This window comes from Mesoplodon bidens (assembly GCF_964165515.1).
Source record: "Mesoplodon bidens genome assembly, chromosome: 12".
Classification (NCBI taxonomy): Eukaryota; Metazoa; Chordata; class Mammalia; order Artiodactyla; family Ziphiidae; genus Mesoplodon; species Mesoplodon bidens.
In genome coordinates, this window is record NC_138168.1 from 86702930 (window position 1) to 86727674 (window position 24745).

Here is a 24745-nt window from a genome sequence, read left to right on the forward strand (position 1 = left end):
AGTGTCAGTTGTTACTTCTCCTTTTTCATTTCTAATTCTATTGATTTGAGTCTTTTCCCTTTTTTTCTTGATGAGTCTGGCTAATGGTTTATCAATTTTGTTTATCTTCTCAAAGAACCAGCTTTTAGTTTTATTGATCTTTGCTATCGTTTCCTTCATTTCTTTTTCATTTATTTCTGATCTGATTTTTATGATTTCTTTCCTTCTGCTAACTTTGGGATGTTTTTGTTCTTCTTTCTCTAATTGCTTTAGGTGCAAGGTTAGGTTGTTTATTCGAGATGTTTCCTGTTTCTTAAGGTGGGATTGTATTGCTATAAACTTCCCTCTTAGAACTGCTTTTGCTGCATCCCATAGGTTTTGGGTCGTCGTGTCTCCATTGTCATTTGTTTCTAGGTATTTTTTAATTTCCTCTTTGATTTCTTCAGTGATCACTTCGTTATTAAGTAGTGTATTGTTTAGCCTCCATGTGTTTGTATTTTTTACAGCTCTTTTCCTGTAATTGATATCTAGTCTTATAGCATTGTGGTCAGAAAAGATACTTGATACAATTTCAATTTTCTTGAATTTACCAAGGCTTGATTTGTGACCCAAGATATGATCTATCCTGGAGAATGTTCCATGAGCACTTGAGAAAAATGTGTATTCTGTTGTTTTTGGATGGAATGTCCTATAAATATCAATTAAGTCCATCTTGTTTAATGTATCATTTAAAGCTTGTGCTTCGTTATTTATTTTCATTTTGGATGATCTGTCCATTGGTGAAAGTGGGGTGTTAAAGTCCCCTACTATGATTGTGTTACTGTCGATTTCTCCTTTTATGGCTGTTAGTATTTGCCTTATGTATTGAGGTGCTCCTATGTTGGGTGCATAAATATTTACAATTGTTATATCTTCTTCTTGGATCGATCCCTTGATCATTATGTAGTGTCCTTCTTTGTCTCTTCTAGTAGTCTTTATTTTAAAGTCTATTTTGTCTGATATGAGAATTGCTACTCCAGCTTTCTTTTGATTTCCATTTGTATGGAATATCTTTTTCCATCCCCTTACTTTCAGTCTGTATGTGTCTCTAGGTCTGAAGTGGGTCTCTTGTAGACAGCATATATATGGGTCTTGTTTTTGTATCCATTCAGCCAATCTATGTCTTTTGGTGGGAGCATTTAGTCCATTTACATTTAAGGTAATTATCGATATGTATGTTCCTATTCCCATTTTCTTAATTGTTTTGGGTTCGTTATTGTAGGTCTTTTCCTTCTGTTGTGTTTCTTGCCTAGAGAAGTTCCTTTAGCATTTGTTGTAAAGCTGGTTTGGTGGTGCTGAACTCTCTCAGCTTTTGCTTGTCTGTAAACGTTTTAATTTCTCCATCAAATCTGAATGAGATCCTTGCTGGGTAGAGTAATCTTGGTTGCAGGTTTTTCTCCTTCATCGCTTTAATTATGTCCTGCCACTCCCTTCTGGCTTGTAGAGTTTCTGCTGAGAGATCAGCTGTTATCCTGATGGGGATTCCCTTGTGTGTTATTTGTTGTTTTTGCCTTGCTGCTTTTAATATGATTTGTTTGTGTTTAATTTTTGACAGTTTGATTAATATGTGTCTTGGCGTATTTCTCCTTGGATTTATTCTGTATGGGACTCTCTGTGCCTCCTGGACTTGATTAACTATTTCCTTTCCCATATTAGGGACATTTTCAACTATAATCTCTTCAAATATTTTCTCAGTCCCTTTCTTTTTCTCTTCTTCTTCTGGAACCCCTATAATTCGAATGTTGGTGCGTTTAATGTTGTCCCAGAGGTCTCTGAGACTGTCCTCTGTTCTTTTCATTCTTTTTTCTTTATTTTGCTCTGCAGCAGTTATTTCCACTATTTTATCTTCCACCTCACTTATCCGTTCTTCTGCCTCAGTTATTCTGCTATTGATCCCATCTAGAGTATTTTTTATTTCATGTATTGTGTTTTTAATCAATGCTTGATTCATCTTTAGTTCTTCTAGGTCCTTGTTAACTGTTTCTTGCATTTTGTCTATTCTATTTCCAAGATTTTGGATCTTGGAAATAGAATCTTGTATCATCTTTACCATCATTATTCTGAATTCTTTTTCAGGTAGACTGCCTATTACCTCTTCATTTGTTAGGTCTGGTGGGTTTTTATCTTGCTCCTTCTCCTGCTGTGTGTTCTTCTGTCTTCTCATTTTGCTTATGTTACTGTGTTTGGGGTCTCCTTTTTGCAGGCTGCAGGTTCGTAGTTCCCGTTGTTTTTGGTGTCTGTCCCCAGTGGCTAAGGTTGGTTTAGTGGGTTGCGTAGGCTTCCTGGTGGAGGGGACTAGTGCCTGTGTTCTGGTGGATGAGGCTGGATCTTGTCTTTCTGGTGGGCAGGTCCACGTCTGGTGGTGTGTTTTGGGGTGTCTGCGGACTTTTTATGATTTTAGGCCACCTCTCTGCTAATGGGTGTCGTTGTGTTCCTGTCTTGCTAGTTGTTTGGCATAGGGTGTCCAGCACTGTAGCTTGCTGGTCGTTGAGTGAAGCTGGGTGCTGGTGTTGAGCTGGAGATCTCTGGAAGATTTTCGCCGTTTGATATTATGTGGAGCTGGGAGGTCTCTTGTGGACCAGTGTCCTGAAGTTGGCTCTCCCACCTCAGAGGCACAGCACTGACTCCTGGCTCCTCAATTTGGGATGATTTGTTGTCTATTCATGTACTCCACAGATGCAGGGTACATCAAGTTGATTGTGGAGCTTTAATCCGCTGCTTCTGAGGCTGCTGGGAGAGGTTTCCCTTTCTCTTCTTTGTTCTCACAGCTCCTGGGTCTCAGCTTTGGATGTGGCCCCACCTCTGCGTGTAGGTCGCCGGAGGGCGTCTCTTCTTCGCTCAGACAGGACAGGGTTAAAGGAGCAGCCTCTTCGGGGACTCTGGCTCACTCAGGCCGGGTGGGAGGGAGGGGCACGGAGTGCGGGGCGAGCCTGCAGCGGCAGAGGTCGGCGTGACGTTGCACCAGCCCGAGGCGCGCCGTGCGTTCTCCCAGGGAAGCCGCCCCTGGATCCCGGGACCCCGGCAGTGGCGGGCTGCACAGGCTCCCGGAAGGGCGGTGTGGGCAGTGACCTGCGCTCGCACACAGGCTTCTTGGTGGCGGCAGCAGCAGCCCCAGCGTCTCACGCCCGTCACCGGGCTCCGCGCCTTCAGTCACGACTCGCGCCCGTCTGTGGAGCCCCTTTAAGCAGCGCTCTTAATCCCCTCTCCTCGCGCACCAGGAAACCAAGAGGGAAGAAAAAGTCTCTTGCCTCTTCGGCAGCTCCAGAGTTTCCCCGGACTCCCTGCCGGCTAGCTGTGGCACATTAGCCCCCTTCAGGCTGAGTTCTCGCCGCCAGCCCCTGTCCTCTCCCTGCGCTCTGACCGAAGCCCGAGCCTCAGCTTCCAGCGCCGCCCGCCCCGCCCCGCCCCGGCGGGCGAGCAGACAAGCCTCTCGGGCTGGTGAGTGCCGCTCGGCACCGATCCTCTGTGCGGGAATCTCTCCGCTTTGCCCTACCCAGGTATGTGGGGAGTTTCTTGCCTTTTGGGAGGTCTGGGGTCTTCTGCCAGCGTTCAGTAGGTGTTCTGTAGGAGTTGTTCCACGTGTAGCTGTATTTCTGGTGTATCCGTGGGGAGGAAGGTGATCTCCGCGTCTTACTCTTCCGCCATCTTACCCGGAAGTCCGACCCTATATTTTTATTGGACAGCGCTGGTCTAAGTGTCTGGAATTTGATTTTAACTATTTTAATAAGCGTCAAGATGATCATTTTGACTGTGAGCATTGCTTTACCATATGAACTCTGTATGGTAAATATTTTATCTACTCTTGTTTTAAAGTATAATGAGGTTTTAAAAATTTTTCAAGCCACTGTGGGTAATTTCGCAAATTCTCTTTTATGGATGCCAGGCAGCATTATTGCCACCTAGAAGCCAGCCAGCGTTCTATGATGTTAAACATTTGCTCCTGGACCTTCTGGTTCTGGCCTTCATCTGACTGATGGGGGTGTCCATGAGGCAGTGGCGGATTGGTGTACCACAGTAGTCACTGTGCACTTCCCCCTGGCCTCACCCAAGCTCTCCAGCTCCTGATGCTTCTAGAAATGACCTATATAGGTCGTTGAACTTTGAGCGTGACTCCTGGTCCTCCAAATCAGTGAACCCCGAATCCTCAAGTAATATTTTGTTCACACAGACTTCTTAGAGAGTAAAAGGTTCTAGAGAACAGAACATGTTGGGAATTTGTGACGACACTAAGTCAGTGTTAGATTCAAGAAGAGATGAATTCCCCTTCTCATCAGTGGCTTCACCTTTCCTTGTGAAATATGACAACTGTTGAAAAATCCACCCACTGAGATCAAGCAGGTGAAACTGCAAGGCTGGAAATGCAGCCACCTGATGCGATTCCCTCCCCTGCCAGCGCCAGAGCCTACTGATCAGCTGGGTTCTTCCACCTCAACCCGGGGGACTCATGTTCCGTCTTGGCCAAGAAGAATAAATACTAGGAGTCAGCAGGTGAGGCAGGACTTCGTGGACCATCTTCTCACACGAGTCTCCAGGGAGGTTGTTAAAATGCAGATTCTGATCCGAGGTAGGGCATCTTTAACAAGCTCCCTGGAGACCACACTGTGGACTCATGGACCACACTTTGAGCAACAAGGTTCTCCAAGCGTCATTTACTTGTGTTCACATTTGTGAAAAATTACCCTGCCTAAGGCCTGGGAGATCAACAGTGCCAGATGAACATTAAATATACCTGGTAAACTTAAGAAAATCTAATAAAAAAAGAAATCCATTCCTTTTTTTTTTTTAAAGGCACAATGACAGTAGTCTTTACAAGGGGATTCATGTAGGACTACCTTGAAAAGAATCTCCCCACCTAGTGCATTGTAGTATAAGGTACAGTTTACTAACTGAAAAGATTTTTGAAAGTGCCAAGTGAATTATCGTCTGGAAGTAAAATATCTCTGAAATGTTGTAAAAATAATATTAATGTCAACTGCCTCCATTTTTGAGCACTCACTGTGCGCCAGGCGTGTGTATTGCTGACCTTAAACAAAATTAACAGTAATTGTTATTTAGCAAAAATGAGTTTATTCAGGAATAGCAGAGGAATTACAGTTTGGGACACGCAAACTATGGCAATCCATAGCCCAGTCTGAGGAGACAAAGGGAAGGTTAGCTTTTATTAGGTTCTGGGAAGAAATTGGGGAGGGTCGTTTTGAACAAAAGTTCATTGGAGGATGAGAGTTTGGGGTTGTGACGGTTTCACATTGGTGGCGTTGATAGGCAGTTTGCTGTTACTGAGAGTTGTGGAAATCTTTCTTCCTCTGCTGTGTAAGTTGAGGTGAGGTGTATGTGCTATTCGTATGCTACTGATGAGAGTTTAAATAATACATTGGTAAGAAAATGTTCCGACTAAAATACAGCATCTCTAGCCTGACCCTGACTGGTTGTCTCTCTCTTTTTTAAAAAAATTATTTTGTATTGAAGTATAGTTGATGTACAATGTCATGTTAGTTTCAGGTGTACAGCAAAGTGATTCAGTTTTACATACACATGTACCTATTTTTTTCAGATTCTTTGCTTCTATAAGTTATTACAAAATATTGAGTATAGTTCCCTGTGTTATACAGTAAGTCCTTGTTGGTTATCTACTTTATACATGGTAGTGTATATATGTTAATCCCAATCTCCTAATTTATCCCTCCCTGCCTTTCCCCTTGGGTAACAAGTTTGTTTCTTGACCAGAAACCAATCCCATGTCAGGAGAGCTCTGAACACCATATTTATAACAGATTGTTATTTACAATGTCTTTCTCTTCCTTGGCAATTTAAATTAAAATGTCAACTTCAAGAAGTGTTTCAGAAAGTCACCAGAAAGAATTGTAAATAGAGCTGGATTAATCAAAAAAAGATGACTAAAGTATGCTTTTAACATCATTGTTGATGTAAAACAAAAGTCTTGGCAGAATTAAAAGACGCTTAAGAGCCAAATAGAGCAAGTAGCCGTTAACTCAGTAAATGAGTGTCAGGACACCAGCGTGTACAGTTTACCTGTGAGCAACCCCGTTTCAACGAGTGTCGTTACTAGGTAACAAGACTCCAAACAGACAGACGTTGCCAGGAGCATTTCCCATCTTCCTTTGCTCCTAATGAAAGCAGGCAGACACCTCTTAGATGGATAAATGTGTGACAAAACACAATGCCAAGCTAGATACGAAAGATAACATTCTATATGGTGCCATTTATATGAAATTCTAGAAAGGCAAACTGTAATGACAAAACGGAGATGAGTGTTTGCCAGGGGCCAAAGCTGGGGGCAGGGAATTGACTGCAAAGAGACAGGAGGAAACTTTTGGGGGCGATGGAGATACTCCACATCATGATGGCAGCGGTGGTTATATACATTTGTATATACATTTGTCAAAATTCATTGAAATGTAACTTAAAATTGCTGAATTCTACTGGACATAAATTATATTTCAATAAAGCAGATTTTAAAATCTATCTATCTATGTATAATAACCTGACATAGCGTTTCTATTCTTTTGTATCTGACTCAGACTATGCAAAATCTGGTAACACTTTGGCAATAGAAAATAAGCATGATTTAATTTAAAAATATAGAGCTAGAAGTTGTTGTCAAAGAATAAGAGCTGCAACAGTTACTACACATGAGTTGCCAAGACTTTCCTGGATGAATTCCATCCGAGATACGGCTTTTAGTCTCTCAAGGTCTTTGGACACCCAGAAAGTGGGTCATCTTTCAGAATATCTGCGTCACTGTAGAGAGCGTGTTAGTAAATCAAAGACCAGCTGGATTTGTTCTTAAACTGGCAAAATACTTGCTTGGAAGCACTATTAATCCTTTCATTTACTGAATGGGGAAAATTGGTTTTATGGTCTCCATTACCTTCAGTTGCTATCAGCACTTCATATTCTGTTGGTGTAGGATATATACTAGGCATTAAACTTGTGCTTAGGAAAAGCAGAGATCGTGTGACTGCTTGATTCTAATAAATGTTAAAAGTTTGAAATTAAGACTAATACTACATATTTTTATGGAGTAAATTTGAGTAGTGAAACAGTTATTTTCATTCTTTAATGCAAAATTATTTTGCCAAAAGTATTCAGTTATTATGCAAAAGCATTGTTCTGGACTGAGTTCTCCAGATAATTCTGCTTTCGGCAACAAGTAACAGAAAACCAACCTAAATGGGCTTAGACAGTAAGCACAGTTCCAAGCTCCTGGATCTGGGATTCTAGAGATAGAACAGCATCCAGGGTTGTTTAGACCTGGGTCTCCACACTGAGCCATGGTTTCCTCCCCTTCTCCACCCTCCACTCGGCTTCTCTCCTGGGGGTAGGATGGCTGCTAAGATCTATTTGAGCCCAGCCTTTCCCCATTAATTCCCTGAGGGGAGAGAGAGAAGATTCCTCGGATGCCTCTGATTTACAGGCAATGAAGGACTTTCCCAGAAGCCCTTTTTCTCATTGGTTCAGATTTGGTCACATGTCTATCCCTCATTGGTTCAGAATGGGTCATGTGCCCAGTCACTGACATAAAGGATAGAATTATCCTTAGATGATCAGACATCCGCCTACAATTGGAAACAGCGTCAGCTTCCCTGACAACACGAATTGATGAAGTATGTGGGGGGGGGCGGGGGATGGTGTAGTGGGGGGGTTCTACTAAGAAAAAGAAAGGGAGAGTGATACTGAGTCAATGACAAAAAAAGGTGCATAATGTCTAATTTAAATCCATCGCTTTAAAAATGAGTTATCTTTTCTTGCTACAAAAGTAATGTAGGTTTAAATTTTAATTTTAAGAGAATATTTATAGCCAAAAAGAAGAAAGTAAAAGCCACCTTAATCCCACTACCTCTGAGAGCCATTAATGATATGATACAAGCATACTTTTAAACAATAAAATAAATACTATACTCTGCACACTGCAGACACAGTACAGCATAATGGTGAGCAATACAGACTCAAGTAGCAACTTCCTGGTTCAACTACTCCTTGTCTGTCTTTGTTGGGTTAACTACTTAGCTTTCCTGTGCCTAAACTTCTTCCTCCCTGTAATGGAAATAACAGTACCTGTATAAGTTCATCCAGCACTAACCCTCTAGTTCAGAGGTTGGCAGTCTACCGCCTGCAGGCCAGACCTGGCTTGCTGCCTGTTTTGTAAATAAAATTTTATTGGAATCCAGCCACAGCCATCCATTTATATATCCACTTATGGCTGCTTTCACAGAGCAGTGGCACAGTTCAGTAGTTCTAGCAGAGACCTGATAACTCACACAACCAAAAGGACTTACTATCTGGCCCTTTGCAGAAGAAGTTTCCTGGGTTAGACCATCAGATCTCTATTGTCTTGTCAAAATTTAACATGTCATAATGCTGTGGTCATGTAGTAACTTAACTAGCCTGGAGACCTGATCAGAAAAAAGTGACATCTGCAGAGCAAGAGATATTCATTTTATGAGTTAGAAAGAGTTAAGAACCATGAATAGCTGAAAAATCTACAAAGGTGTTTAAGCGTCACATTATCTATCTGAATTGACTAGGGATCTTGAAACATGTGAAGTATGATTTCCCTTAAACTCTGGGGTGTTGACGTTGGATGGACCAGAATGAAAGTAGTTTGTTCAGTCTTATCTAAGACATACAAGTCATGGCTATAGGCAGAAAAGAAGAAGATTGAAGAGGAAATCAAAGAGATTCCATAATAAATTCTTTTGCATATTGCTTTTGAAAAGAAAGGCTTGTCTCTGTGTGCTCTGAGTGAACCGTGATGTGCATGTACCTGAGCAGAGTTGTCGGCTCTCCCTGGAGAGAAACAAACACTCTGAGATGAACATGACCCAGGTCTAAGTTGTGGAAAAACCCTAAGTGGAAAGAGAAAACTCACTGGAACAAGTGATACATTCATGGAGGAAAACGGCTCTCACATGATGAGTGGTTTTAATCTTGAATTTAAAGGTCCTCAAAATCTAAATTATTTTAATCAAGGCCAACTTTTCCATAAAACAGTGTTTTAACTAAAGATTAAATACTTGGTCAAGTGCATGATGTCCTTCTTTAAAATTATACAGAAGTCACCGTCAACTACAAAGAAGTTTTCTAGAATAAAACGCTTTTTATACAGTCAGCAATGCAGTGAGAGGATTAAGAACAGAGGCTCGGGGCTTCCCTGGTGGCGCAGTGGTTGAGAGTCCGCCTGCCGATGCAGGGGACACGGGTTCGTGCCCCGGTCCGGGAAGATCCCACATGCCCGCGGAGCGGCTGGGCCCGTGAGCCATGGCCGCTGAGCCTGCACGTCTGGAGCCTGGGCTCCGCAACGGGAGAGGCCACACCAGTGAGAGGCCCGCGTACGGCAAAAAAAAAAAGAACCGAGGCTCTCCATCAACTGCCTGGATTTCAAATCCTAGCTTAGCCACCTACCTTCCTTCTATTGAATCCTTAGTGTCTTAAGCCTTGTTTTTCTTATCTATAAAATAGGATCAATAAAAGTACTAACTTTAGAGAGTCTTGATGAGAATTAAATGAAATAATTCATGTAAAGTACTTAGCCCAGAATCTAACAAATATTGCACACTCCATAGAAGTTAGCCATTTTAATGTGGGCAATATATAGAAACTAATTGTGAAAAACATTTTGATAACCAACCATGTAATAAATACAGTCATCCCTTGGTATCTGCAGAATATTGGTTCCACAACCCTCTGCAGATACCAAAATCCTCGGATGCTCAAGACCCTTATATAGAATGGGTCTCAGGTGATGCTCTGTATCCACATGTTCTGCATCCACAGATTCAACCAGTCACAGGTCCCACAGTTGGTTGAGTCCACAGATGCAAACCCTGTGGATGTGAAGAACCAACTGTATTGTCGTGATATACTAAGTTCTTTCACTTACGGTATTTCTGCTTTATTTTTGGAGCAGCAAAGGTGAAGGTAGGGGTCTTAGAAATTCGAGGATTAGCTCAGGGAACGTTTTAATAAGGGTTGTATTAGTTACAGTACAGGTCGACTTGCTGCTGAAACACCACAAAAATACAGTGACAAAAAAGAGAAAAGTTTCTTTTTCTTTAACATGCCCAGAGTTGAGTAGCCCAGCGCTTAAGGCAGCTCTGTTCCGTGAGGTCCTCTAGGACCCAGGTTCCATTTATCTTGTTTCTCCGTCTTCGCCTGCAATAGGTTGTATAATCAAAGCCATTTCACCAGCATTGTCTTCCATCCTTCAGGAAGAGAAGACAGTGAATGAAGAGCAAGCCATTTCCTTTTTAAAGGATGGGACCCATGGCTTCTGCTCCCACCTCACTGCTGAGATCTTAGTCACTGGGCCACCTGTGGTTGAAAGAGAGGCTAGAAAATATGACTTTAGCTAGGCTGCCATGCCCCCAACTAAAATTCCATGGGTTCTGTTATCAAAAGGGAGATGAAAAGAATGGATGGTGAAATCATTTAGCAGTTTTCCACTGGTGTTGCTATGGTAACTACTAATATTGCTTCATTGACCCCTAGATACTGTTAATTTTGAGACACATCATCATTTTATGCACCACTCAGTAAGAAAAACCACACTATTGAAACTGAGCACATTGCTTTCTTATCAGCCAAGTTGTAGGACACGTCCTAATTTCGAGGTTTTTCAACTGTGAAGAATGTGTGTCTTGGTATAGAAGAAATACAGTACTGGAAAGACTTAGGAAAAGAAAGTGATCTAAAGACATCCATTTTGCAGTCTTCTTCTGTGTGTGTGCCTTTCCTTGGAGCAAGCATAGGCAGCAGATATGCAGCTTTGGTTGACCTGTTGAGCGTAATGTTTAGAACAGGTGATTGACAAGGTATTGTACTATCAGCCTGAATTTAAGTCAAATTCCTCTGACTGCTGGTAGAGGGACTTTTGACTCAAAGTCTTGGGGAAAATTTGCCTAGATTTTCATTCATTCTGGACCAGATCTGGAGTTGAGTAAACAGACAGTGAGGGTCCTGTTTTTGCTAGCCAGGGTTCTCACTTAACAGAAGGACAAAGACTGAGGGCTATACTCTGAGGGAACAGACATGCCATGGCACTTGACTTCCTGTCTCAACATTCAGTCATCACCCAAACACTGGCTGAACACCAAGCACTTTGCTTGGTGCCACAGTGCAGTCCCTGCCCTCCAAGAACTCCAGAGCTCATGCAGGGAGAAAAATAAGTAGACCTGTAAAGGCATGCAGTTGCATATGGGCTATGATAGAAGTCTGGTAAGTACAGGCACAGACTGGGGATCATCAGTTCCCAAGACCTCCCAGTGGCAGGGAAATCAGTACTGGTGAGGTGTAAGGACTCTTCAAACAGAAGTAACAGAATATGCAAGTGCATGGAAACATGAAACAGTGGTCACTTCAAGGGGACTGAGTTACGATCCTTTTGGCACACAGGACTAGAAGCAGTGGGTATGTCCAGCTTTGTTTCCCTTACAGTGCCTTATACATAGGAGGCAAAGAGCAATATTGTTTTAATCGAATTAAAGAAAAGACCAACTTCTTGGATGGCCAAATAGAAACGAGCTGAATTTTCCTGGATCAAAAAGATGCTGGATTCCAGTAAATGGACAGAAGCGAAAAGATACCTTTGGTGCCATGCTTTGGGAACTTACCGTTATTCTAGCTTATTTGACAACTTAAGGTTTGAGGATTTAATGGATAAAGAAACTTGTTTGGAACTGCTTTCACCAGTTTTATGCTTATTTTCTCCAATTTAGTAAATGCACAAATGTATTTCACTTTAGAACACACCTTTTATCCTTGTTTACTCAGAGCATATAGTACTGCTCATATTACCGTAATAGATTCTCAATGCAGCAAGCACGTCTTTGTGAATTTGACCTATTACAAAGGCTGGAGAATCAAACTTCTTATTCTCAGGTTTTAAGATGTACTAATGAAAGACCCTGGTCTGTTCAGTAAGATCATCTGGTAGCTTTGAATCTGGTCAATGACAAACCTATAATATGCAGATGTTTCTTGCTGTATATTGCTACTGAAATCTGCTTCTCTTATATAGATCACTGTTACAGATGAGGAAGTTAGTAATCCATCCTTTTTAGATCTGGTGAGAACTCCCCAAATGAGGAAGTGCACACTTATACTTATGTTTGCTTGGTAAGTTTGACTTGTGATGGATTCAAAAGCTTGTGTCAAATTTACAATGCATCCCGTTCTTCAGATCAGGTTGAAGTTATCTCTTGTCCTGCCTTGTCTTTCAATGTTGCTCCAGGTTCACAAGTGCTGTGGTTTATCAAGGACTTGTCATGCGCCTGGGAATTACAGGAGGCAACCTCTATATCGACTTTTTCATCTCGGGAGTTGTGGAACTGCCAGGAGCCCTCTTGATCTTACTAACCATTGAGCGTTTTGGTCGGCGCCTACCCTTTGCGGCAAGCAATATAGTGGCAGGGGTGGCATGTCTTGTCACTGCATTCTTACCAGAAGGTAATTGTTCCCTAAGTCTGTTTGGCGGCCAAGAACTTGAAAAAAATCTTAAAATAATCAAGAATGGAGAACTTATCTTTAGAAAATGGACCATAGCATCAAAATCGTAGTGCCAGTCATGCTCTAGTGATGTCACTCTATTTTCTGCCTAACCAGCCTAACTACTTTGAGTATAAAAGATTGGTTCTATAGATTTTTCTGTTTTCTCCATTTCTCAGTTCATTTATGGATGAAATAGATGTGTGAAATCTAGTTTGGAGTGATGTAGTTTACTTTTTAAAAATTTTTAATTGAAGTATAGTTGATGTACAATACTATAAGTTTCAGGTGTACAATATAGTGATTCATAATTTTTAAAGGTTATACTCCATTTATAGTTATTATAAAATACTGGCTGTATTCCCCGTGTTGTACAATATATCCTTGTAGATTATTTTATACCTAATAGTTTGTACCTCTTAATCCCCTACCCTATGTTGCCCCTCCCCACTTCCTCTCCCCAGTGGTAACCCACTAGTTTGTTCTCTATATCTGTGAGTCTGCCTCTTTTTTGTTACGTTCACTAGTTTTTTGTATTTTTTAGATTCCACAGATAAGTGATATCATACAGTATTTGTCTTTCTCTGTCTGACTTACTTCACGTAGTATAATGCCCTCCAAGTCCATGCATGTTGCTGCAAATGGCAAAATTTCATTCTTTTTTATGGCTGAGTAGTATTCCATTATATATATATATATACCACATCTTTATCCATTTATCTGTTGATGGACACTTAGGTTACTTCTTGGCTATTGTAAAAACACTGCTGTGAGCATAGGAGTACATGTATCCTTTCAAATTAGTGTTTTTGGTTTTTTCTTGGATATAGACCCAGGAGTGGAATTAATGTAGTTTATTTTTGATCACCTTTATCCAACTTAATTTTGTGATAGCATTGACCCTGTTTCACATTTCTTCCACGTGGCCAATCCCATGTGAAACACTGAGGTTGCAAAGGGAAGGAAAACACATCTTGACTTCAAAAGGTTGACAACCTAGTGAGGAATATAGACACTTTAATGCTCTCACAACAAACTATGATAAATGAACTAATAGAATGACTTACAAGATTTAGAAATAGGAAAAAAAAGGTGCAAGAAGTGATTAATCCATGGGGATAGTCAGGAGAAGCTTCCCAGAGGTGAGAACTAGGCATGTATAAAGAAGGAAAAGAAACGTGCCCTACAGAAGGGAAGGCTAGGAGTGATTTTACAAAGGAAAGCATGGTTCTCAGAAGTAGGCACCACCTTTGATGGTTTGGGAACCAAACGTTCTTTGTTATCACAGGAATATCCTGGCAAGGAGGCTGAGGGATCATCCGTCACCAGTGGAGATGGCCTCACAGCCAAGGCCAAGCCAAGAGCTTGGGCGTGGTCTTGTGAGCTTCAGGTGGAGGACAGGTGGCCTCCAAGTCGCTGTTGCAGTTTGGACAATGGCAATGAGGTGGAGAGGTGCTGAGAGCAGGAATCAAGGTCGTGGCAGTCGGGCCTGAATGGGAGACGGTGATTTCAGAGATGTTTCAGAGATAAATTGGGGGTGGTGGGGGGGGTTTGATGACCGGTGTATGGTACAGAGGTTGTCAGTGACTCCAAATACACTGTTAATGGAAAGCCGGTTATCTCTGCCTCAGCACACAGCGGGCACTGGACAGAGGAAGCCTTTCAAACTCCCAGGGAATGTGTGTTTTAGAGCAGATTTATTATTTCAGCATTTCAGGAGGTGTGGGGTGGGAGGTGACTGGCAGAGCTGGAGTCCCTGTTAGTTCTTTGTGTCAGCACAAGAGAAGCTGCCTTTTCTTTTGCGAATCCTCTGCGGATCAGGGAAGAACTGATAATATTGTGGAAGTCGAAACAGTCAGACACTTACAGATGAGTTTATTAATTAAATAAGGATTTATGAAATCCCAGAACGTCAGATAGACCCTATTTAAATAAAATTACAGAAATGCCCATCTTCAGAAGAGAAGGGTGGAAAAAAGATGTGAAGTCTTGTCATACTGGAATGGTTGATGATAAACAACTGACTGTTTACATTTATCTCATTTTTCTTGAGCATATTAGTTTCCTAGTGCCGCTGTAACAAAGTACCACAAACTGGGTGGCTTGCAACACAGAAATTTATTCTCTCACACACCTGGAGCCTGGGAGTCTGAAATCCAGGTGTGGGCCAGGCCATGCTCTCTCTGAAGGCTCTAGGTGAGGATCCTTCCCTGCCTCTTCCTAGCTTCTGGTGGTTGCCAGCCATCCTGGGCATTCCTCGACATCATTCCAGTCTCCGCCTCCATCTTCACATGACCTTCTCTGCATCTCTGTGCCTTAACTTAACCATTATATCTGCAAAGACCCTATTTTGAAATAAGGTCACATTCTGAGGTTCTGGGTAGACATGAACTTTGGGGAACCCTATTCAACCTACCATATTGAGTTAACACATTATAAGAGCTGGAGAAGATATTGGCCAATGTACATCTATTTAGTGTCTATTAATTTCTGCCAGTAAACTAGGAATAGAGATAGTGCAGTGAACAAGACAGACATAATTTCTGTCCTCGGGAATTATGCCCAATTTAGTAGAAGGTGACAGATCAGGAACATTGGAGACTTCACTGTTCTTTCTGTTTTACTTTGGCACTTTTTAGTTTTAGGTTTAATTTTTAAGTGTAGTTCCCTAAGACAACGTCATCTGTTCTCACTGCATATGGAACAGGAATCAAATATTAATTACGTATTCACTGCATATGAAGTTAGGAAAGTGGAGAGAAAGATTAATGACTTAAGTGTGGCCCATCTTTCCATTATGTAACTTTCCCCAGAAGATCTTCTCTGGCCCTAGACTGATTGGGATGACTTTAATGTGTGTTGCGTTCAGCATGACCCCAGAAATCATTGAAGATCATATGTCCAAACCAATATTGAAGTAACTCAGTGGGTGAGAATCAAGCTATTTTATACAGAACACTCTCCTATATTAGAAAATATAAGGCAAAGAATAGATTTTTCTGTTTGGTCGATCAGTTTTATTTTGTAGACAGAATATCCCAATTTAAGCCTTAGAATTGTTCTTAGCAACATTGAAAATGAATTGCTCTTATTCTGGATGCATTTTTACTTGTATATTCTGCAGATTCGGCTGCTTTTATAGTCACACACTGGTCATAATTGACTGCTCAGAATAAGTTCAAATCCCTAATGCTGTGTGTGAATACCAAGTATTAGCAGAGGTTCCTTGCTTGAGCTGACACCCTTACTTCCACTTAAGGGAACTTGGGGACTTGGTTACTTGGGCTGTTGAATTAACATTAGAAAGACTTTTCCTCTCAGCCTTTCTTGACATCATCACCAGGATGACTGCCTCTGAAGAGAATACTGAGCAGCCTTTTAGGGGAATCAGCTCTAAAATTATCTCAGAGAAAACGGTTTAACCAACTTTCCATCCACGAAGCATGACTTTTCATGGTCTGAAGAATGAAATTCTGGAAAAGAAAGTCTTTCAGGCTGTATCCTTATCTAAGACTCGCTGTTTCTGACCCAAATTTTTTAACTCGAATTAAAGCCTGAAAAAATAAAGAGCTTTCTAAATCCATACTCATCTGCCATCTTTAATTTGACTTTATTCAAGATGGCTACAAACTCAACAGTTTGGGTAAGTCTTTTTGAAATGAAAAACTTGTCTTGGACTTTTCTCTTTAAGTAAAAAGTAAGTCTGTTTATCTTACTTACTAGGAATTTTCACTACATTTTATTTCAGAACTCAGAGCAGATGGTGCATTCAGAGGAGATGTAAAATTGTGTTTGTTTAGAATCCTGCATCCTTTCTTCAAAAATTGAGGTATTATTCTCAATAATCTCTACCAGCTTGACCAAATCCCCATCAGAGGGACTTTCTTTCTCTGTGTTCTCAGGAATTCATGGGAGGTAGTTTCAGTTTCAGTCCTCATTCTTAACTTGTCTTGTTGTTTGCCATTGCTACCGAAAGATGTCTATTGCCACTCCAGGGTGAACTTAGCATATTACAGGGATAATCAGAAGTTTTCTTGTGCATATGTAATAGTCATACATAACTTACACCTCCTATAAATTGTTTTTGTTTTACCCTTTAGTTAAAATGAGCAGTGCAGTGCCTTTGGGACTTCTCTTTTGTTACACATTTCAACAAATTCTCTGTCCCAGTGCAGTTAGATACTGGCCTTTACTTCTTAGAAAGAGTTGAGGGTCTTGAGAAAACTCGACAGCATTTTCTTAACGTTTTACTGAATTGACTAGTTATTTATCTGTATTCATTGAGCTAACCACATACATTTCTCATGGAGGCGGGGAGGGTGTGTGTGTTTTAATTTGGTTTCTTGTTTTTTGTTTGTGTTTGTTTTTCTGCAGTCAGTTATAAACTTAAATTGTCATTGAAGTTGTCAGTGGGACTCACCTGTAGAGCTGTCATGATTCAGTAGAAAAAACTATAGCTTCAGAACCTAACCTGGATAATCAAGTTATTTCCACGGGAGCCAACAGCGTTCTTCTCAGCAGCCTGAGAGCTTCGAGAGGTTGCCTGGTCAGGCCAGGACCCAGGGAATCTGAGCACCAGTTGCCACTTTTCCGTTCCCCAGCATCTGGCACTGCACCACCTTCTCACTGAAGGAAGGGGTGGAATGCATTTCCTAGTCCCCCTCCCTGGCCTTAATGAAAAAGTAAAGGCTAAATAAAACACTTGTTTACAACTGGGCCAGAGCAGATGGTGGCCCTGTGCATCAGCAGGACTCTGCTGTTGTTCACTCCTTGATGTGACATTCATGTGAGTGCTGCAGGTGTCCTCAGCTGGGAAAAACATCAAGGACACCAGGAGGTCTTCGGCCAGTTTGCAATCAACATATAACAAACTGGAGCCTCCCAGCAATGATCTGGATTCTGGAACCTTCTTTTTCTCTGCTTGCCCTCCTAGGCAACTATTTTATTTAATGAGTTTTAGCTTTTTTATTGGTTGAATATTCTCTAAAAAGAACACACATAAGGGGAATTCCCTGGCGGTCCAGTGGTTAGGACTCCTCGTTTCCACTGCAGGGGCCACGGGTTCGATCCCTGGTGAGGGAACTAAGATCTCGCATGCTGTGTGGTGCAACAAAAAAACAAAAAAACAAACAAAAAAAAACCACGTAAATCTACCAAGCTTCATCCTTTTCTCTCATCCTCCTCATTCATGCCTACTTTTCTACTAAAAAATCATATATTCAGGAAAGTGTGATAATTCTAAAAGACAAGAGGACTGTTTAGTGCTGAGCAAACCTTAATAAATATGAGTATAAAGGGAGAAGGTTTCCTTTTCAAAGATGGAAGTCAGGCATATGCTGAACGCCCTTGGCTTTGCTTTGGAGAGCAGATAAGCTGCTGTTCACACGGTCATATGTCCTCACCCAAGTCTACTAAGAAAGAATGGCATAAAATCAAAACTATTGATACAATGAGATACCGCCTCACACCCGTCAGAAAGGCCATCATTAAAACATCTACAAATAAAAAATGCTGGAGGAGGTGTGGAGAACAGGGAACCCGCCTACACTAATGGTGGGAATGTAAGTTGATTCAGCCACTATGGAAAACAGTATGAGGTTCCTCAAAATAATAAAAATAGAGTTGCCATATGATCCTGCAATCCCACTCCTGGGTATATATTCAGACAAAACTTTTGTTCAAAAAGAAACATGCACCCCTATGTTCATAGCAGCACTATTCACAATAGTCAAGATGTGGAAACAATCTACATGTCCATCGACAGATGAATAGATAAAGAAGATGTAGTATATACATACAATGGAATATTACTCAGCCATAAAAAAGAATGAAGTAATGCCATTTTCAGCAACATGGATGAACTTAGAGATGATCATACTAAGTGAAGTAAGTTAGAGAACAAATACCATATGATATCACTTATATGTATAAAATACAACAAAAACAAACTATGAGACAGAAACACACAGACATAGAAAACAGACTTGTGTTGGAGGGGGAGGGATGGAGTGGGATTTGGGGGTTAGCAGATGCAAACTATTATATAGACAATGGATAAACAACAAGGTCCTACTGTATAGCACAGGGAACTACATTCAACATCCTGTGATAAACCATAATGGAAAAGAATATGAAAAAGAAAGTATATATAGGTATAACTGAAGAAACTAACGCAACATTGTAAACCAACTATACTTCAATTTAAAAACATAAGGATGGCATCAACTGCACAACTTTTAAGAAATTTAGAGCACTGACTTTTTAGAGCAAAAATTGTTTATGCCTTCTTCCCTTAAAGCACAAAAGAAAGAAAATATTTAGTAGAGAACATTTGGCATTTCCCACTAGTTACTATGTTTCCTCATATAACCAAAGCAGCCCTAAAACAGTTCATTTTTAAATGAATGAACAAACCAGTATTAAAGAATCTGGTGTCTTCTGGATGATTTTGTAGGCAAAGTAGAAAGACTTGGGATGAGGGAAATAAGGAAAGACGTACGCCCTGGTGATGACGCACGGCAGAAATGTCCCCTCCCGGAGATCCCGGTCCTCGGAGCCTTGCTGCTCTTCAGAAACCAAAGTCAGTTTCAGGTCCAGATTTTTCCTGGTCTGTTGGGAACAGTGATTCTGTGTGTCATCACTAAGGGATATGAACGGAAAGAGGACAAATGGGCGTCAGACTGCTGTGATGGTTTTCAAGGGCACAGGCAAAGACTACCTTCCAGACAGAAGACCAGTGTACTCAGACCCTCTAGGAAAGCACTTTGGAACGTTGTTTTCAAGGTAGTGGCTTCTCAACAAATGCCTTGCCTTGTATTTCTGTAATCCAACTCTGCTCAGGAAGGCAGCTAGTGCACTAAATACTAGCTGTCCTCCTGGTTGCTGTTGTTGTTGAATTTTGGCTACAATATTAGAAGGTATCTATCATTTGCACTTAAAATTAGCAGATTTATGGCTGGGAGAACACTAAGCAAATGCCCTTTGTTGTTTTGTAAAATTGTATTGAAAGCAGACCCTTCCAACTTTTCTGTTTTTGCAGGAATACCCTGGTTGAGGACCACTGTTGCTACCCTGGGAAGATTAGGCATAACCATGGCCTTTGAAATTGTTTATTTGGTAAATTCAGAATTGTATCCAACAACATTACGGTAATTCCAACATCTGTATCATGGTTTCTCCTAAGTAATTCTGCAGCCGCATGTTTGAAGTTGACTTAAAAACTATGAAATAGTTTTCTTAGCTTGGTGACATATTAGCCTGGGCTGGATTCAGCCAGTGGAAAAGCTAAGTTTTGAGTTGTAGCTGCTTTTTGCATTATTATCATCAATATCTTCATACATAGTTGGGGGTTTGTGGAAAGTCACTAGACCTGAAATCAGAAAATCTAGATAGTGTGCTTGCGTCATGGGTTACATCTTCCTTCATCAGCAGCGCTCTGTGTAAAGGCTACAGCCTCTGTTCTGAACACACTCCACAGCCGATTATTGAAGGACAAAATGAAACAATGTGCATAGCTAGTGCAGATTGGCCTCCTTTCTTGGGGGAATATTCCTGAGCACACCTTACTGCCAATCTGGGGTGCCAAGGAGACACATAAGTGCCACAGAGCAGGCTGGGTAGTGAGCCGCTGATGGAAGATTGATTTCCACCAATACTGTATACCCGCCCCTGCCCCCAACTAGCCTCAGTGTAACTCAGCTTTTACCCAGATGTGAACTGGTGCAGGTTGGAAATGATTCGCTTAGGGTATGAGTAGACATTTTCAAAGTTAAAAACTAGAGAAGTGGGAAATATTGTTACAATTTCTCTGTTACTTAGATATCTGAAAATGTTACGTATCTTGAATTTATTTAAATACTTTTTGTTTAAAACAATTTTTTTTGTTCTGCAGAAACTTTGGAGTTTCACTCTGTTCAGGTTTATGTGATCTGGGGGGGATCATAGCCCCGTTTCTGCTCTTCCGCTTAGCGGCCATTTGGCTGGAACTACCTCTTATCATCTTTGGTAAGTTCTCACTTTATATCCTATTCTTAAATGCTCTCATCCACATTTTCACATTAATAGAACCTGAAATGATCATCAGGCTTGATATCAATTTTAACCATTTGCTCTTTTTATAACAGCTGTTTCCGTTTTGAGGAACCACAATGAAATGTGGACCCTAAACCATTTAAATTTACTTTACATTAAGGGTTGCTATAAAAAAAGTGTTCAGTTTAGCTTTCTTTGTTGAGGTTCTGAGTTAAAATCTAATATTATGAAACTTTTTTATAATATGGTGGAACATAACCAATAATTTTCCAAATAGGACCAAATAATAGGGCCTTCTATATGTTTAAAAACAAACCTAAAAACAAATTGTATTGTTAAATGCTCCGTGTCTCTCAATATTGTATCTGCATGTGCTTTGATGCTAAGCACGCCATGCCAAAAGACCAGAGGACACAGAAGCCCTTGTAGACACGTACCATAACCTCTTTGATGCCCCTCAAGTTCATACCCTCCTTCCTACCTTCAATGTTCATGAAACTCATGAAGGGATAGAACCATAACGTAGGGAGGGCCCTTAGGGTAATTCAGGCCAGTGCACCTCCAGTGCTGTTCCAACCTTTCTGCCCAGATCTCATACCCTCCTCAGCAAGAGAGGATGCTGGCTGGCCCCTTGCTCACTTACCTTTCCTCCACCTCCACTTCCTTACTCCCGGTAGAGGTTTTTCACCCATTGCTCAGCAGTTTAAGCTCCAATGAAAACATTGCGTCCATGAGGACATACATCCGGAGGAGTGCAGGAGTCCTTCAGCTGTGCTAGGGACCATGAAGTCAGCTTCTAATCACTGACACCAGTGATTCCATAAAAGATCATTTCAAACTATTTCACGGGATCTGATAAACAAGCTCAGCGTTGATTCTGGGCCGGCATGAAAAAGCAAAGAGAGGCCACTGTGCAACCAAGACAGAGCTGCCTGACAGCCTGGTCCATCAAGGTCGGGGCTTGCCTGCGAGCCCGGCTGGCGGAGCTGGGCGCTGGTGCCGCAGGGCAGGCCCTTGCTTCGCAGAGTCTGGCTGGGGAGGGAGCCGCCTTTCCAAACAGCCAGTCACAAGGGAGTGTGATAAATGAGGGCGCCCTGTGAGCACATCTCAGGGATCACTAGCCCCGTGGAGTCAGGGGGAGAAAGTCAGGGAGCAAGGAGGCCATGTGGAGGTTGAATAGGAATTATCCACATGAGAGGTGTGGGCTGGTGCTCTGGGCAGCGGGACGGCCTAGAGTAAGAGGAAGTTAAAGGACAGAGAGCGTGTGTAAGTTGGGGCCTGAAGAGAGATGAAGCTGGGGGGGTGAGCTGGGGCCGGACCTTGGAGCGTCTTCTCCGATGTGCAAAGGGTCTGCTCTTTATCCAAAAGGCAGAGTTTCAAGCCGGGGTTAAGAGTGTCAGGTTTGCATTTTAGAGACATGGCTCTGATGGAAGGTATGCCTATGAGTTAGAGGGGGACGATGCTAGTGGTGAGACGATTCAAAGAATGTTGGTGTAATCAGGTAAGAGGTTTCATAAGGACTGGGTCTAGGGCAATGGCCCTGAGAATGTTGAGGAGTGGGTGGGTCCAAAAAAATATATTGGAGGTTGAATTGGCAAAAGGGAGTAATTGACGGGGCGAGGGCCAGAGGGACCAGGGAGCTGGCAGCCGGCCTCCGGGCTGGCAGCACCATAGGTGGCGGGGCCAGCCCTAGTTTAGTGAATGTCAGAAGGGCCCATCTGCAGGAGGACGCGGAGGGATACTGTTTGGGCTGCTTGTAGCATGAGGTGCCTCTAAAAAGTCCAAGTTGAGGGCTTCCCTGGTGGCGCAGTGGTTGAGAGTCCGCCTGCCGATGCAGGGGACGCGGGTTCGTGCCCCGGTCCGGGAAGATCCCACATGCCGCGGAGCGGCTGGGCCCGTGAGCCATGGCCGCTGAGCCTGCGCGTCCGGAGCCTGTGCTCCGCAATGGGAGAGGCCACAGCAGTGAGAGGCCCATGTACCACAAAAAAAAAAAAAAAAAAAAATACAAGTTGAAACGGTGAGAGGCCAGTAGGTTTGATGAGCTGAGTCCGGAGCAAAGTGTGGCCTTGTGATGAAGGTTTGGAAGCCATCTGGACGTAGATAACCACTGAAACCATGGGAGTGACCGAAACCCCATCTACAGGGCACAGGACAGAGTGAGAGGAAAGAAGGGGCCTAGGACGGAGCCCTGAGGAATGACAGAGCATCCAGCGAAAGCAGAAGGAGAGGAACAGCCAGGGGATGAGGAGGGGTGCAAGGGGCGCAGGAGGGAGACCGGGAGCACGTGAGGCAGGGAAGCCAGGGGACAGCGGGTGAGGTCACGAGCCGCCAGAGCTGCCACGAGGCCAGGCAGCAGAGACGAGAAGCAGGGCCACTGCACCTGGTGGTGGCAGCAACGGGCGACCTGGCTGGAGCAAGGCCAGAGGGGACACTGAGCAGAGCCAGATTAGGGCAGGTGGAGGTGGGAGATGTCTCTGGCCCACCAAGGTCAACTGTCCAGTTTTCAAGAATTTTTGAGCCAGTTTAAACACATCTGTCATTAAAAATTGAATAGATAAAATAGATTAAAAACAGAGGTAATAAATACGGACACCCCATCAGTCCCTGATTCACTGAGTTTTACTGCATCTGTCCCCGAGGCTGGTGCGTCCACTGTAGTCCATGGTGGAGATGCCCATCTCCCCAGAGCCTCACTCGCGACGTCACACTGCTGGTTTGAATCACTCGCATCCACGATGGGCATATTTACACCACGGAAACAGGCAAATGCTGCTGCAAATCAGGACTTTATTTTCTGGAGAGCTGGTTGTTAGACATTTACCAGCACAGCGCTGGGATATGAAGATGTGTAGAAAATAGGAGAGGATGGTGTTTCAAGAATTGCAGTTCTAAAGAACGGAAGAAGGGAGGAGGGTGAGGTTGATAGAAGGCTCTTTAAAGAGGAGAGATTTGAATACGTTTCAAGGCGTCCACTGATGGGTTAAAGGTGCTGGAGGGAGAAGATGAATCACTACAGTGCGGAGCCCACAGACGCCAAGAGATGCTCTCAGGCAGATGTGGGCACAAGTCTTGGGTGTCACATGATGGAAGCAGGAAGAGGAGGGGCAGGGTGCAGTGACAGGAGGCTGAGGGACCCCTCACTGGTGGCTTCTATGTTCCCCGTGAAGTAGGAGGTGAGGGCTTCTCGGAGTGTTTGACCCTTGGTAGGTCCTCAATAAATTGTGAAACGAGTGAATGAATGGATGGATGGATGCCAAGAGCACAGGAGCGATGGAACTGTCTAGAGTTTAAGGAAGGCTGAGAACCTGTGAAATCATGACAGAGGAGCGCTGGGCAGGGTGACCAGAGGGCTGCTGCAGGGCAGGATGAGTCCAGGTAGTGAGCACAGCAGCTTCCAGAATGAGCAGGGGGCCATGAGGGGGCGGCTGTGCGTTCCCGGTACCGTAACGCCTTTCTCCTGTTCCACAGGTATCCTGGCATCTGTCTGTGGTGCTCTTGTGATGCTTTTGCCTGAAACCAAGGGCATTGCCTTGCCAGAAACAGTGGATGACGTAGAAAAACTTGGCAGGTATGGTACAAAATTCAGCACATCCTAATTAAAAGCAGCATTTCAAACCCACTGGGAAAGGACGGTGCTAAGAAAATTGAATATCCAGGGGGGAAAATATAATATTAAATCCCTATCTTACATCTTAAGCAAAAAAATTCAAAGTAGATTTAAAAGGTTAATGTAAAGCAAATCTGTAAAAGAATATGTTTTATTTTTTAAATGTGGTTATGAAGAGGGAAACATTTCCAAATAAGGTGTTAAAACTCAGAAGGAATCTAAAGGAAAGAGACTGATGATTGGACAAAGTAGAAATAATTTAAATGTGCATCAATAGGCAACCGATGGTGAAAATGATAATATATCTATAAAATAATTGAGATATATCTATATGGAAAGACATGGAGAGAGTTTCAAGATGGATTACAAGGTGAAAAGTCACAGAACAATGTGTTATAGTATTTATTAAAAAATAAAACCAAGAGTAATCCCTCTCTATAGCTAGATGGGAAAATAAATGATAGATGATGATAGAAGAATGATACATCAATCGATAGATAGATGAATGATAAGTGATACATAGACAGATAGAAAGAAGATAGGAGAAGGACAGTGAGAAACAGACTGAATTTGGGAAAAGCGTGT

General features: G+C 42.4%; 1 protein-coding gene across 1 annotated transcript in view; it reads left to right on the forward strand.

Annotated features, from left to right (window-relative positions):
- SLC22A3 (solute carrier family 22 member 3) overlaps positions 1-24745 on the forward strand; it is a 93684-nt gene that overhangs the window by 63465 nt on the left and 5474 nt on the right. Inside the window, exons 6-10 of the mRNA XM_081250467.1 lie at positions 12056-12153; positions 12269-12483; positions 19562-19670; positions 20414-20526; positions 24022-24121. Of these exons, the coding sequence (XP_081106593.1) occupies positions 12056-12153; positions 12269-12483; positions 19562-19670; positions 20414-20526; positions 24022-24121 (635 nt within the window). The remainder of the gene's footprint in view (positions 1-12055; positions 12154-12268; positions 12484-19561; positions 19671-20413; positions 20527-24021; positions 24122-24745) is intronic.